The sequence below is a fragment of the Mobula birostris genome, chromosome 13 (assembly GCF_030028105.1).
Source record: "Mobula birostris isolate sMobBir1 chromosome 13, sMobBir1.hap1, whole genome shotgun sequence".
Lineage (NCBI taxonomy): Eukaryota > Metazoa > Chordata > Chondrichthyes > Myliobatiformes > Myliobatidae > Mobula > Mobula birostris.
The window spans coordinates 22,693,716-22,709,107 of NC_092382.1; the positions used below are offsets into that span (position 1 = coordinate 22,693,716).

The 15,392-nt window shown below is 43.8% G+C and overlaps 1 protein-coding gene across 11 annotated transcripts in view; it reads left to right on the plus strand.

The window, feature by feature from the left end:
• LOC140208515 (NACHT, LRR and PYD domains-containing protein 3-like) overlaps window positions 1–15,392 on the plus strand; it is an 86,328-nt gene that overhangs the window by 35,231 nt on the left and 35,705 nt on the right. For 3 of the 11 annotated variants that reach the window (XR_011888805.1, XM_072277247.1, XM_072277241.1), the window contains exon 3: window positions 11,401–11,630. The exons of 5 other annotated variants lie outside the window; for them this stretch is intronic. Coding sequence is in view for 4 of the 6 variants with exons in the window: in XM_072277241.1 (XP_072133342.1) it covers window positions 11,596–11,630 (35 nt within the window). In the remaining 2 variants the exon portion in view is untranslated. Of the gene's footprint in view, window positions 1–11,386; window positions 11,631–15,392 lie in introns of those variants that run through there. 3 more of the 11 variants (XM_072277242.1, XM_072277243.1, XM_072277244.1) reach the window with 3 other exon arrangements.

Consider the following 15,392-nt stretch of genomic DNA (forward strand, 5'->3'; position numbering starts at 1 on the left):
TTTCTAACACAGAGTGCTGGGTCGCTGGAATGTGCTGCGTGGGGTGGTGGTAGAGGCAGACACATTGGGGACTTTCTACAGACATTTTGATAGGCACATGAACGTGAGGAAAATCGAAGAATATGGACATTTTGTAAGCAGAAGGGGATTTGATTCTTTAACATTTTGATAGCAAATTTAATTGGTTGAGCACAACATTGAGGGCCAAAGGCCTGTTCCTGTGCTGTACTGGTTGATGTTCTATGTCTCTTGTCGAGAGGTTTCAGCGTGATGGAGGCAAAAGGAGTGAGTGGGAACAACATGTCAGCTGGAGCCCAATGTGGGAATAGTGAGATCACCACTTCTGTAGGAGAAACAGAAACACTGAGTGTGTAAAAATGGTGAGAGACTGAGGTACAGTGGGTGGGTGGGTGGGGAAGGAAGTCAGAAGTACTCATTGGCGTAAGGCTGAAGATGACTTTAACAATTATCTGAGCCTTGTTGAGATTGCACCTGGAATATGGAGTAAAATCCTGCTCTCCCCCCCCCCCCCCGCCCCCATACGAACATGGGTTATACAGACCAAAGAACAAACTGCCGGAGGAACTCAGTGGCTCGGGCAGCATCTGTGGAGGGAAATGGACCGTCAACATTTCGGGCCGAGACCCTCCCTCTGGACTGAGAGTGGACGGGAAATAATCAGAGAAAAGAGGTGAGGGGTGGGGATGGGGCAAGAGCTGGGGAGTGAGAGGTGGATCCAGGTGGATCCAGATTGAAATAGTGGCAGAGGTCAACAGATGTTTGCAGACCTAAGGGATCGAAGAAATGAAGATTGGGACGGAACATGGAGCAGCTGTCATCTTGTTAATGGTTGGAGGGGCTGAATGGCCACCTCCTGCTGTTTCTCACTTGATGTTTCAGTGTTCCTGTCCAGTGAGCCCGGGGGAATGTAAATAGATATTAGTGTTTGTAAAGATAGAAGTGGTTTGAATGCACAGTTCCTTTTTGGGTCTGAATTGTCTGTTGCCCAGTAATGGGAATCGAAACCCTATCTCTGTGACCCAGGAGGTGCAGGGATGGGACAGGGTAGATGCAGAGAGAAAAATTAAAAATGTAGCTGGTGTAAATTTGAAATGTGGAAATTGTGGCGGGTGGATCGGGCAGCATGTGAGGAGCGAGGAGCAGAGTCACTGGTTTAAATGAGAAACCCTGCACCCATCACATGACCCTGTTCCCCGCTCCATTTTTACTACAGATCAGCAGCATCCGCAGGATTGTTTCTGAGGCCCTGACCCCGCTCTATGACGTACAATCACATTGCACATGCTCAGTCCCTGGATGGGCAGTGATTTTTTTTTTTGTGTGGATGGATGCAGCGGATCGTTTGTGGGGTTGGGATCAGGAGAGCGACATCGCCCCCCTGGGGCGGGGAGCCGGGAGAGAGATCATTCTCTGCGGGGTGAGACCAATGAGGTCCCATTGGTGAGAATCAAGTTCAGTCCCGAGCGATGTCCGGCAGTGATTCCCATTATTTCCCTGAACAGTTGGCCTTCGCTTCCACCCCCACAATTCCTGGACGGAACCTGCCGGGTGAGTCCGCGTTGTTGAACCTGAATGCCGCTCAGCTCCTGGTGCTGTGGTCCTAGGAGCAGGATGAGGTGGTGAGGCCGGGACTGAACCCATCCATTGAGATGTATCCTGGGAACTTTATCTCCATCACCTGGCCCGGTAGCGGATCCAAACTTCACCTGGATTGATACCTGGGTTCGATAATCGTTTCCATGTATCTGGGTTCTGAAAAGAATTTCTACTCTTCACTTAACTCTCCCTGCAGAAGATCCAACCCGGCAACCCAGGCTGTCTAATAATTTCCACACCATTAAAATGGGGAATCTGTTAGTTATTGTCATGTATAGAGGTTCAGTGAAAATTTTGTCTTGTGTGCCATCCACATACATCAATTCATTAAATGGTACTTTGAGGCGATAGAAGGTAAAACAATAACAGTTACAAAGCATTATGGTTCCAGAGAAAGTGTAAGGTCACCTCGAGTTACATGGTGAAGTCAGGTGTCCATCTTATCACACCAGGGACATTCAGTTTGCTTATAACAGTGAATGGAAACCGTTGTTGAGCCTGGTGGTACATGGCTTCAGGTTTTTTAGAGCTTCTCCCTGATGAGGAATGGGTGAGAAGTGAGAATGTCCCAGGTTGTGGGGATCTTTGAGTGCACAGCTTGATTAACTGAGTCAGTGGGAAGTGTAGATTGAGTTCATGGAGGGGAGGTTGGTCTCTATGATGTGCTCAGTCATGGGCAGAGCAGTAGCCAGACGAAGGTATGAAGTATCTGGATGGGATACTTTCCATGGTGCGTTTATAACATTTGGTTAGGGGAGAAGTGTATATGCCAAATTTCATGTTGTTCTATCTTGATCTTTTATACAGTAGTATCTGCTATTAATTCAGTACCTGTGTATTGCTGGAGGACCAACAGTGATGGTCTTGATCCCTACTCCCACCTAGTTCCATCTCCTCATTCCCCTGCCCATCTTGTTCAACCTTTGTCTAGCCTGTACCTCACCACCTCAATGATAAATATCAGCCGTCTTGTTCAACCTCTGTACAGTCTCCATCCCACTACCTCAATGATATACATCAACCATCTTGTTCAATCTCTGACCAGCCTGTATCCCACCACCTCAATGATATATATCAACCATCTTGTTCAACCTCTGTCCAGTTTCCATCCCACCACCTCAATGATATATATCAACCATCTTATTCAACTTCTGTCCAGTCTGTATCCCACAACTTCAATGATACAGTGGCATCCAAAAGTTTGGGCACTCTGGTCAAAATTTCTGTTGCTGTGAATAGTTAAGTGAGTAGGAGATGAACTGATCTCCAAAAGTCATAAAGTTAAAAATGAAACATTCTTTTCACCATTTAAAGCAAGATTAGTGTATTATTTTTGTTTTGTACAATTTTATAGTGGGGGGAAAAAGGAAAGGAGCACCATGCAAATGTCTGGGCACCCCAAGAGATGTTAGCTGTCATAACTTTTACCATGGTCTCAGACCTTAATTAGCTTGTTAGGGCTATGGCTAGTTCACAGACATTTGGCCAGGTGATGCAAATTTCAAAGCTTTATAAGTAACTTGGCACATGAAGCCTTGTCCAAACAATCAGCAGCTATGGGCTCTTCTAAGCAGTAGCTGCCTAGCACTCTGAAAATTCAAACAAAAGATGCCCACAAGGCAGGAGAACGCTATAAAAAGATAGCAAAGCATTTTCAGGTAGCCGTTTCCTCAGTTCATAATGTAATTAAGAAATGGCAGTTAACAGGAATGGTGGAGGTCAAGTTGAGGTCTGGAAGACCAAGAAAACCTTCCAAGAGAACTGCTCGTAGGATTGCTAGAAAGGGAAATCAAAACCCCAGTTTAACTGCAAAAGACTTTCAGGAAGATTTAGCAGACTCTGGAGTGGTGGTGCACTGTTCTACTGTGCAGCAACACCTGCACAAATATAACCTTCATGGAAGAGTCATCACCACAAAATTCAGCATCAGAAGTTTGTGAAGGAATATCTAAACAAGCCTGATGCATTTTGGAAACAAGTCCTGTGGACTGATGAAGTTAAAATAGAACTTTCTGGCCGCAATGAGCAAAGGCATGTTTGGAGAAAAAAGGGTGCAGAATTGCATGAAAAGAACATCTCTCCAACTGTTAAGCATGGGTGTGTATTGGTCATGCTTTGGGCTTGTGCTGCAGCCAGTAGCATGGAGAACATTTCACTGGTAGAGGGAAGAATGAACTCAATTAAATACCAGCAAATTCTGGAAGCAAACATCACACCGTTTGTAATAAAGTTGAAGATGGCTTCTACAACAGGATGATGATCCTAAACACACCTCAAAACCCACAATGGACTACCTCAGGAGGCGCAAGCTGAAGGTTTTGCCATGGCCCTCACAGTCCCCCGACCTAAACATCATCGAAAGTCTATGGATAGACCTCAAAAGAGCAGTGCATGCAAGACGGCCCAAGAATGTCACAGAGCTAGAAACATGTTGCAAGGAAGAATGGGCAAAAATCCCCCAAACAAGAATTGAACGACTCTTAGCTGGCTACATAAAGTGTTTACAAGCTGTGATATTTGCCAAAGAAGGTTTTACTAAGCACTGACTATGCAGGGTGCCCAAACTTTTGCTTCGGCCTCTTTTCCTTTTTCGTTATTTTGAAACTGTAAAAGAAGGAAATTTTAAAAAGTTTTCTTGCTTAAAATATTAAAGGAATGTGTCATCTTTAACTTCATGCTCTTTGGAAGTCAGGTCATCGTTTACTCGCGTAGCTATTCACAGTATCAGAAATTTTGACCAGGGGTGCCCAAACTTTTGCATGCCACTGTAAATTCTGTATTCTCAAGCTTTCACTTTTGTAGGATTCCCACTTACCAAATTTACGTTTGCATGAAAATAACCAGGTCCTATCAAAATTAGACATTTTCCAATTTAGTTTCTCAACCGGAAGACCAGACCTATCCTTTTCCTTAATTACCTTGAAATAAATGGCACCACAATCACAAGATGCAAAGTTTTGAAACCCAAACTTCTGCACTTGCCCAGGATCATTCTATAATGGCAGGTATAGTCGCTCTATGGACTCTCTATTGAGTCCAGTTCATTGGCTAGATTTAAGAGGGAGTTAGATGTGGCCCTTGTGGCCAAAGGGATCAGGGGGGTATGGAGAGAAGGCGGGTACAGGGTTCTGAATTGGATGATCAACCATGATCATACTGAATGGCGGTGCAAGCTCGAAGGGCCGAATGGCCTACTCCTGCACCTATTTTCTATGTTTCTCACACTCACTAGATGGGATTCTGTGTGCTGATGAAGGAAACTTTCCTAAACCCATATGACAAATTTTTAGCAACGCACACAAAGTGCCGGAGGAACTCAGTAGGCGAGGCTGCATCTATGGAAAAGAGTAGACAGCTGATGATTCGGGCCAAGACCTTTCATCGAAACTGACGAGTTGATTGTTTACTCTTTTCCACAGGTGCTGCCTGGCCTGCTGAGCTCCTCCTACATTTTGACCGTGTTGATTTGTATTTCCAGTATTTTCAGATTTTCCCTTTGCTTTTGACATGTTTTTCCTCATCCATCCCTGTAATGATATACAGGTCCCAGTGAATTTGTGGTAAGTTAAAATTACCTGCTACCACAAACTTATGATTCTTGTAACAGTCCCTCTAAATCCTGTGGACTGTTTGGTGGTATATAATATATTCCCATATTTTCCTATTCCTCATTTCTACTCATGAAGCCTCACTAAACAAACTCTCCAGTCTGTCCTGACTGAGCACTGCGTGACATTTCCCTAACTAGTAACGCTACCCCCTGTGCCCCCAATCACTTCTGCTCTATCACCTCAAAAACTACGGAAGACCGGAACCTTGAGCTTCCAGTCCTGCCCGTCCTGCAAACAAGGCTCACTAATTTTTACATTGTCATGATTTCCAGTACTGATTCAGGTCGTAGGCTCATCCACCCTTCCTACAATACTCCCTGCATTGAAATATGGGCAGCCCCGAACAGTAATCACACCATGCTCAGCTGCTTGATGGCTGATTTTGTCTGCAGGCTTTACAACATCTTTCTCCACAGCTGCTCCAGTACTTGTTCTTGTGCACGGTTCACAATACTCTGCAACTCTAGTTTAAACCACACCGTGCAACAATAGCAAACCATCCCGTTAAGATATTAGTCACCCTCCATTTCATGTCAAACAGCGGTCAAAATAACCAGCAGCATTAGGAACGGCGAGGTTGTTAGTTTCAAACCCCGCTGTCTTTCTGTTCGCTTTTAATGATCTTCATTAAAGCATTAATTTTGCTGATGGGACGATCACTCCAGATTTCATTTATCTTAAAATGTAGCAGAGTGTCCTGTCAGATTTGATGGAGATTTTCAGCATGAAGCTGAATAAACATCGCTGAAGTGCGCTTCTTATTCAAGTGAAGGGGAAAATGTAGTTGAGGATCTGCTTCAGCGACAGGAATATGTTGATGGCCCATTATGCTTTCATTTCAAGGCAAATTAAAGCTGACCATCGCTGTGTGCTTTTCTCTTACCCAGTGTTCTGATGCTGTAACTGGACAGTGTCCCACTTCTGAACTAGGCTACGTGAAATAATCCTAATTCTGGGTCATGATTTGTACGCCGTGACTGGTATCAAGCCACACACAAGAAATACCTGAATCAAGGGTGTTTACAGTGGAGATGCTGGCAGTGTTGGCTGCGTTGCAATGGGTGCAGAAAGCCAGACAAGCCAAAGCATTGATATGTTCAGATTCATCCTCAGTTCTAGCAAGTTTTAAGGTCTTTTCACACAAACAGTCGGCAAGATGTACTTTATGAAGTCCTTCAGTTAGTTACAAGAATTGCAAATCAGGGAGGTCAGGTAAAATTTCTATGGGTTCCAGCACATGTAGGGGTGAAGGGGAATGAGAGGGTGGATGAGTTGGCAAAGAGGGCGTTAAAGAAAGAAAATGTGGTAATGCACATTAGTATCAGTAAAGCAGAGGTTAAGTGTGTAATCTGGGAAAAAGTCAACAGAATGTGGCAAGAAAAATGGGACAGGGAGGGGAAAAGGAGGCATTTATATCAAATACAAAAGAGTGTTGCAGTTACTAGGGTAGGTAATAGAAACAGAAGAGAGGAAATTGTGTGGACTAGGTTAAGGCTGGGGCATTGTGCATGAAACAAAACATTGAAAATGATAGGGAAACACCAGACAGGATTGTGTGAGGAATGTCAGGAAGAGGAGTCAGTAGAACATGTAGTTCTGAGTTGCAGGAAGTATGGGATACAGAGAGAGATGATGAGAAGTAAATTAAGGGAGTTGGGGATGCAGGAATTCACATTAAAAGGGTTGCTGGGCATGGGTGAGAGAGCACAAGTCCGGGTATTTTTAGCGTTTTTAAGGGGTACAGGGTTTTTTTTATAGAATATGACGAATAAACAGGAATAGGATACTAGGATGGTCAAAGATGGGAGGGTGAAGTGTAGGTTTGTGTGTGTGTGTGTATATATATATATAAAATATGTGTGTGTGTGATTGGGTGAAGGGATTTAGAATGTATGTCTAGTGCATATTCTGGAGCAGTGGGCGGCGGTAATGCACCATTAAGCTGGATGCCAACCGCCGTAAAACAAGATACAGACAGACAGACCTGAATCAAGCCTGGAACTAGTCAGCGAGTGGGCATGTGCAGAGTGGGGGACGTGGGGGAAATACTGAAAGGAATGGCAGAGGCTGTCTCAACCTCGTTTTGTCTGGTTGAAGGCATTTCGCGGCTCTATGCCTTTGCAGATTTTGCAAGTTACTTCCGTGATATCCTATTATGACCCATGGAAAGATGTTCTTTGTTTAACAAATTTCTAGCTGTGAATTTGATCTCAGCACTACTTTGTGAGCTCCGCCCCGATACTGCTTGTTGATAGAATGAAATCCGATACAGGCTTCCCCCGCCGTCAGAAGGTAGAGCGTTCCTATGAAACGGTTTGTAAGTCGGAATGTCGTAAAGCGAAGAAGAAATTACACTGTAAAACCTTTCACAGAACAAAAGGATCCTTGTCCTCTGAACTCGGAACAAAATTCTTATCCTAATGAATCGTAATCTAAGAAATTGATATCAACATTGGTCTGTCAGCTCCTCCCTGTTATTGCCAGGAGATGCAAGAAGTCATCTTAAATGTTTCTAGGATCAAAATGACCCTCGACCTCTGAACGGGGAAAAATATTTTGATTGTTTTCTGAAAACCACTTATTGTAATACTTCTAGTTACAGGGACCTTGATATGTAAAAATATTCTTAACCGCCATCGAGGAAGTGGTTCGCTCCGATCCCATCAACCTCTGGTTCCCTTGTTCAACTACTTCTATTGTGAATAAACTCTTCTCGGACTTCAAGCCAGGTACAGACATCAATTACAATGGATGTTTACATGACAAACTCTGCTGTCTTCTTGTCATCGAAACGTCAGTTATAATCGAAGCTGTACCCGCTTGAGGCCCGAGATGAGTTTATTTATCATACACGCCTCTGTGATCCCCTTGTCCATTCTTTCCCTCCAGACTAATCTCCCTCCCGGCATTTATTTCTGCTGGCACCCTAAGTGCTACAGCTGCCCATTCACCGCCCCCTCACCTCCACTCTAGGCCGCAAACAGTCCTTCCATGTGAGGCAACAATGCAACTCCTCCCACTCCCACACTGTCCGCTCTCCCCACCCACAGTGTTGTTCCCTTCCACCCTCCCACACCATCACTCTTTCGACTGATTTCCTACTTGAAGCAATAGGAGACTGCTTTTGCTTAATTAATTGGTCCCTTGTCCTTAATCACTTTTTAGTATTGGTGATTTCAAGAGAAGGAATCATGGTCTCTTTTTAACTGCAGTTATATTTATATCACATTTAGTGATAATTGTAATTCCTTCAAAAATTTGTTATCAAACTTCCCATCAGGCTCTTTGCTCTTTTCATAAGGATGTGCACTTGATCGATAGGATAATTTTGACTTTGTGGCCATTGAAGATCAGGCTTATTTTCTGCTGCTTCCAAGTACAACTTTCCCCAATGAAAAATAAGATGAGAAAGCCTGGTGAAACTTATTATTATAAAACATGGGGCAGTTATCTCTGGAAGAATTCTTTTTGTCTGGGACTGAGGAAAGCAAGTGCGGATAATTGACCCGCTCGATACAGAGATTTAACCATTGAGTGGCAAACTGCAAATTCAATATGAACTGCGGATCTGAATTATCAACACTTGAGAGAAACTCAGCTTGTGAACAGAAGAACGGCAAAGATATACCAGAAATCTGTGAAGTGAGTCTATTATTCTTTCCCTACATGATAAGCCTCACCCTATCCTTTGTTTCTTTGTAGTGCCTTGTGCTAACACATTCTGTAAAGGTTGTTGATCTGTAATCTGTAACTGATAAGCACGCATGGTGGAAACCCAGATCTGCCTGAATGCGCATTTCAACCATATCAGCTCAGTTAATATGTGTTTCTTAGGTCTCGGGTTATCCCTTCACTCCCGAGAGTTTTCCTCAGACACCTCTATATGTGATGAGTGGAAACTCCACCTCCCCTGTGTGTTACAATTCACTGGATCCAGTAAGGTCCATTATTTTAGATTATATTCGTACTCTTTAATGTTTCATTGAAAATTGGCGTGTGTCCTACCCCTCAAACACGGTTTCAATTCAGATTTCGTTGTTTTCTCCCCTATGTCTTTTCTGACTTTCAGCTACATTTTGAGGCTGAGGTTTGTTCCAACTACCTCTGCATGGAACGTAGCAGAGTACAGGCCCGTTGACCCATGGTATTGTGCCGAACTCATTCTCTAGTGTCAATCTAACTCATCTGTCCCACATGGCCCTCCAATTATCCTTCATCCGTGTGTCTATTTAGGAGTTTCGTAAATGTGTTTGATGTATCTACTTTCTATGCAGTTATGCCACTTTGTGGGGAAAACCTACCCCTGATATTGTCCGTATTCTTCCTCCCAATCAATTTAAATGCATGCTCTCTCATAATAGCATAATAGCTCTCTCAGAAAAAAGAAACTCGCTATCCACCCTATCTAACCTTCTTGTTATTTTCTGCACTTCTATCATGTCTCCTCTTGTCTTCATTCGATCCAAAGGCAAAAGTTGTAGCTCGCTCAAACTTTCCTCCTAACATATTTTCTCGACACCGTGTAGCATCCTGATAAATCTCCTCTGCACTCTTTCTAAAGCTTCTACATCCTTCCTATACTGAAGCGAGCAGAACTCAATGCAATATCCCAATGGACATTAGAGATGCAAAATTACCTGGCGGCTCATGAACCAAATCCCCAACTAACAAGGCCAACACACCGTGCACCGTCCTATCCGCCATCAGCTTGAAAAACTTAAGGGACTGAAAAGCTTCACCTTACATCAAGCACACTGACCATCTGTACACTGTCAGATGCAAGGAACACTTCTTGCTGTTAATATGCTTAATGATTTTTCCAAAAACTTTTCAGAAATAAAACATTCTGTTTCCCAGTCTGCCCTTGTAACTACTGTACCTTTCTGCACTCCAGCAGGGTCTCCTCTGCTTTCCACTCTGTGAACCTGCTCCATGCGGGCTTCTAGTTTCATGAACAAACGTTTGATATCCTCTTCAGTAATATGGGAACATACTAGGCCTGAACTCATTGTGTAACGTTTGAATGCTTCCCACCTGTTGGGTAAACACCTGCGTGAATGTTGTTCCACATTAGCCCAGTTTATAAGAGAGTTGCAATCACCCTCTTTGCAATTGAGGCTGTTAATTACTTAAATCCTGAATCAATTCCACAACTCAATTGAAACTTGGCGTTATCACCACTGCATCAAAAAGCTGTCCACTGAGACATCAAACAGGAGGAAATCTGCAGATGCTGGAATTTCAAGCAACACGCACAAAAATTGCTGGTGAATGCAGCAGGCCAGGCAGCATCTGTAGGAAGAGGTACAGTCGACGTTTTGGGCCGAGACCCTTCATCAGGACTAACTGAAAGAAGAGATAGTAAGAGATTTGAAAGTTGGAGGGGGAGGAGGAGATCCGAAATGATAGGAGAAGACAGGAGGGGGAGGGATGAAGCCTCAAGCTGGAAAGTTGATTGGCAAAAAGGATATGAGGGGATCATGGGACAAGAGACCTAAGGAGAAAGGAAGGGGGAGGGGGGATGGGCAAGGAGTACAGTGAGAGGGATAGAGGGAGAAAAAGGAGAGAGAGAAAATATATAATAAATAAATAACGGACGGGGTACGAGGGGGAGGTGGGGCATTAACAGAAGTTAGAGAAGTCAATGTTCATGCCATCAGGTTGGAGGCTGCCCAGACGGAATATAAGGTGTTGTTCCTCCAACCTGAGTGTGGCTTCATCTTGACAGTAGAGGAGGCACTTCACCTGTGAATCGGCTGGGGTGATATACTGCGTCCGGCGCTCCCAATGCGGCCTTCTATATATTGGTGAAACCCGACACAGGCTGGGAGACCATTTCGCTGAACACCTACGCTCTGTCCGCCAGAGAAAGCAGGATCTCCCAGTGGCCACACGTTTTACTTCCACATCCCATTCCCATTCTGATATGTCTATCCACGGCCTCCTCTCAATTTTTGTGTGTGTTCACTGAGACTTCATATGTCTGCCCTGAGACATCACCAACACCAGGTCAGACACCACCTTGATATGGTGGGAGCAAATACATACTGGCTCAGGAAATTTACACTGGACACGCGTTAAAACGACTCTGAAACAAAGGGGGGAGAAGATGGCGGTGCGATGGCAACGTGCGCAGCCACTTCGGTGATGATGTCTGTTATCTATCAAGTAGGGGACCGTGCACAATTCTGATTTGATGGAGCCAAACGTGAGAGCACAGTGGAGCATCTGGAAAACTCCTGAAATGCCACTTCGCTGCCGCTGCTACTGCATGGTAACCGGAATCCTCGGCTTTGCTTGTTTCAGTGGCTGGGGCAAGGTCTAAGGCGCTCGGGAGGCTGTTCGGAAGCTCGGAATTTTCGGACGGATGGACTGGGTCGGCTGTGGTCGGCTGCTTTCAAGGTATTGGCAAGTTGACGGCGCCTGGAGGTTTATGGCAGGGAGTTTCTCCCTTTTGCCGCCTGCTATCGGGGAGTCGGGCGTCGATCGACTTGGGACTTTAAGACTTTTTTCTTACTGTGCCAATGGTCTGTTCTTTATCAAATTATGGTGTTGCTTTGCACTGCTGTAACTATATGTTATAATTATGTGGTTCTGTCAGTGTTAGTCTTTGGTTTGTCCTGTTTTCTGTGATATCACTCCGGAGAAACATTATATCATTTCCTAATGCATGTATGCATTTCTAAATGACAATAAAAGAGAACTGAGTGTTCTCATAATCTAATCTAATCTAAAACAGTCATAGAACACGACTCCTGTTACTCAGGGGCAAATTAAATCCCCTGCACCACTGTGTGACGACAGCACCCAGGGCTCTCTCAGTCTCCTGAAATCGATGGAAACACATACGTTTTCCCACTATCTCAATAGTGCCCCAGGATTAGTCTCAGTAAGGGACACTAGTAAATCCATCAGATTGGGACACCAGCAGGAGTAGGCCATCCGGCCCATTGAGCCTGCCCCGCCATTCAATAAGATCATGGCTGATCTGTCCATAAGCTCAGCTCCATCCACCTGCCTTTTCCTCATATCCCTTACTATGCAAAAACCTATCTAACTGTGTGTTAAATATATTTAGTGAAGAAGCGTAAACTGCTTCCCTGGGCAGTGAATTCCACAGATTCACCACTCTCTGGGGAAAAAAACAGTTTCTCCTCATCTGCACCCTAAATCTTCTCCCCTGAATCTTGAGGCAATGTCCCCTTGTTCTAGTCTCACCGACCAATGGAAACAACTTTTATCTTATCTATCCCTTTCAAAATCTTGTATATTTCTATAGGATCCCCTCTCATTCTTCTAATTTCCAGAGAGTATAGTCCCGGGCGACTCAATCTCTCCTCATAGGTTAACCCCTTAATCTCTGGAATTAACCTGGTGAACCTCTTCTGCACTGCTTCCAAAGCCAGTATATCCTTCCTCAAGTATAGGGACCAGTGCAGCATGACCTCCCTGCTCTTGAATTCAATCCCTCTAGCAATGAAGGCCAACATTTTGTTTGTCTTCTTAATAACTTGTTGTACGTGCAAGCCAATTTTTTATGATTCATGAACAAGCACTCCCAAGTCCCTCTGCACAACAGCATGCTGCAATCTTTCACCATTTAAATAATAATCTGCTCTTCTATTATTCCTTCCAAAGTGGATGACCTTGCATTTACCAACGTTGTATTCCATCTGCCAGACCTTGGCCTCTTAGATAGGTACATGGAGCTTACAAAAATAGAGGGCTATATGCTGGGGAAATTCTAGGCTGTTTCTGGGGTAGTCTACATAGTCAGCACAACATTGTAGGCCAAAGTACCTGTGATGTGCTGTAGCTTTCTAGGTACTGTGTTCAGATTGTCGATGATACTTGGGACGTATCATTTTAACCATTGAACTTTTAAGTTGAACAATTCAACTCATTTTTGTCCCTTTGGTGGATTTAAAATCTGGAAGAAAATGTTGAGCTTGAATGGGTAAAGCACAGTGGAGGCAGACAGATTAGTTGGCTTTGCTCCTGCCATGTACTTGGAGATGTAAGTTGCCATTTTGTGAAACTGTTTTATTTCCTCCATTTTCTGAGATGAAGTTGCTTTGCTTTCTGTGTTTTAAAATAGGTGCAATGATGTTTCAGGTCACCTAGTAAACTAGAGTTCCTTTCCAAAGAAGTTATTTGTGAGGTGTTCTTTGACATAAGAAAACATGAGGTTTTGTGAATGTTGGGGTTGGTGCCTGCCTGATGTGATTTGAGCTGATTACTGAAGAGAACACATTACGGTTCTCTTCCTAGTTATCCTCCTGCTCTTGATGAATGTAAAGAATGCCTTAGGATTCCCCTTAATCCAGCTTTCCAAGAATTTTTCATGAGCCTCTTGGCTTTCATAGTTCCTTTTCTCAGTTCTTTTCTGGCATCTTCATACTCCTCATGTGTTTTTTTTATCCTAACTTCTGAAGCTTTACATACATTTCCTTTTCCTTCTGACCAAATTTATCACCTCCCTGGCCACCTAACATTTTCTAGTCTTTCAATCCCTGTTCTTTTGCTTAACAGGAACTTTTGAAAAATATCAAAATTTGTATTATCCACACAGCAATTCCCCAAGAATAGCACAACAGCATTTTGACGTCATTTCAAACGGCCATGCTTATTTTCCTCACAACCGTGAGCAGCATTTCTGCTGAAATGAAATGAAACCACTTTGACAAATTACTCTCATTCGGGTGTGAACAAAGTAACTTTAATATTGCAATTAACAATTCTGCTGCAGGATGGAGCGATAGAACCTTTAATGTGATATAAAGAACATGCCTCCGGTCTCAAACCCGTAACATTATGAGTTACATTTGCTGCCCGGTTTGCTGTGAGTTTATAATATTTTGTTTTTTACCTCAGCTCTCATCACCTGCAGTTGTTTTATTGTTTTTTTTTTGTTCATGACTCCTTTAAATAAATCAGTCCGTGCCATTCCAAAATGCGACATTCTTTAATATGAATAGCATTACCCTATGGTATGGAACCATGGGAGAATACGACCAATCAGGTGCGAAAGTGGAAATGTGTGCATGGAGTGGGAGAGATAGCAGAGGTACTTAATGAATACTTTGCTTCTGAATTCACCAGGGAGAAAGACCAAGGCAATTGTGGGGATGACTTACAGTGGACTGAAGCGCATGGGCATATAGAGATTAAGAAAGAGGCTGTGCTGGAGATTCTGGAAAACATTAAGTTAGATAAGTCACCGGGACCTGATGCGATATAGCCCAGGCTACTGTGAGCCGCTAGCGATGATCTTTTTATCATCAATGGGGATCGAAGAAGTACTGGGGAATTGGAGGTTAGTAAATTGTTGTTCCCTTGTTCAAGAAATGGTGTCGAGATAACCCAGGAAATTATAGACCCATGAGTCTGACTTCAGTGGTAGGCAAGTTGTTGGAGAAGATCCTGAGAGGCAGGATTTAAGAGCATTTGGAGAGACATAATCTGAGTAGGGACAGCTAGCATGGCTTTGTCAAGGACAGCTCGTGCCTTACGAGCCTGATTGAATTCTTTGAGGAAATAACAAAACACATTGCTGAAGGTAAAGCAGTGGATGTTGTCTATATGGATTTCAGTAAGGCATATAATGAGTTTCCCCATGCAGGACTCCTCCAGAAAATAAGGAGGCATAGGATCCAAGGAGAGCTTGCTGTTTGGATCCAAAATTGGCTTGCCCACAGAAGGCACCGGGGTGGTTGGGGGGGGGGGGGGGGGAGGCGGGGGGTTGTAGATGTCTCGTATTCTGCATGGAGTTCTGGGCCGGTGGTGCTCCGGAGGGATCTGTTCTAGGAACCCTCACCTTTCTGATTGTGATAAATGACCAAGATGAAACATAGAAACATAGAAAACCTATAGCAAAATAAAGGCCCTTCGACCCACAAAGCTTTGCCAAACCTTAGTCCCTACCTTAGAAATTATTAGGCTTACCCATAGCCCTCTGTTTTTCTAAGCTCCATGTAACTATCCAAAAGTCTCTTAAATGACCCTATCGTATCTGCCTCCACCACCATTGCCGGCAACCCATTCCACGCACTCACCACTCTCTGCGTTTAAAAAAAAAAACAAACAAACAAACAAACTTAACCCTGACATCTCCTCTGTACCTACTCCCCAGCACCTTAAACCTGTGTCCTCTTCTGGCAACCA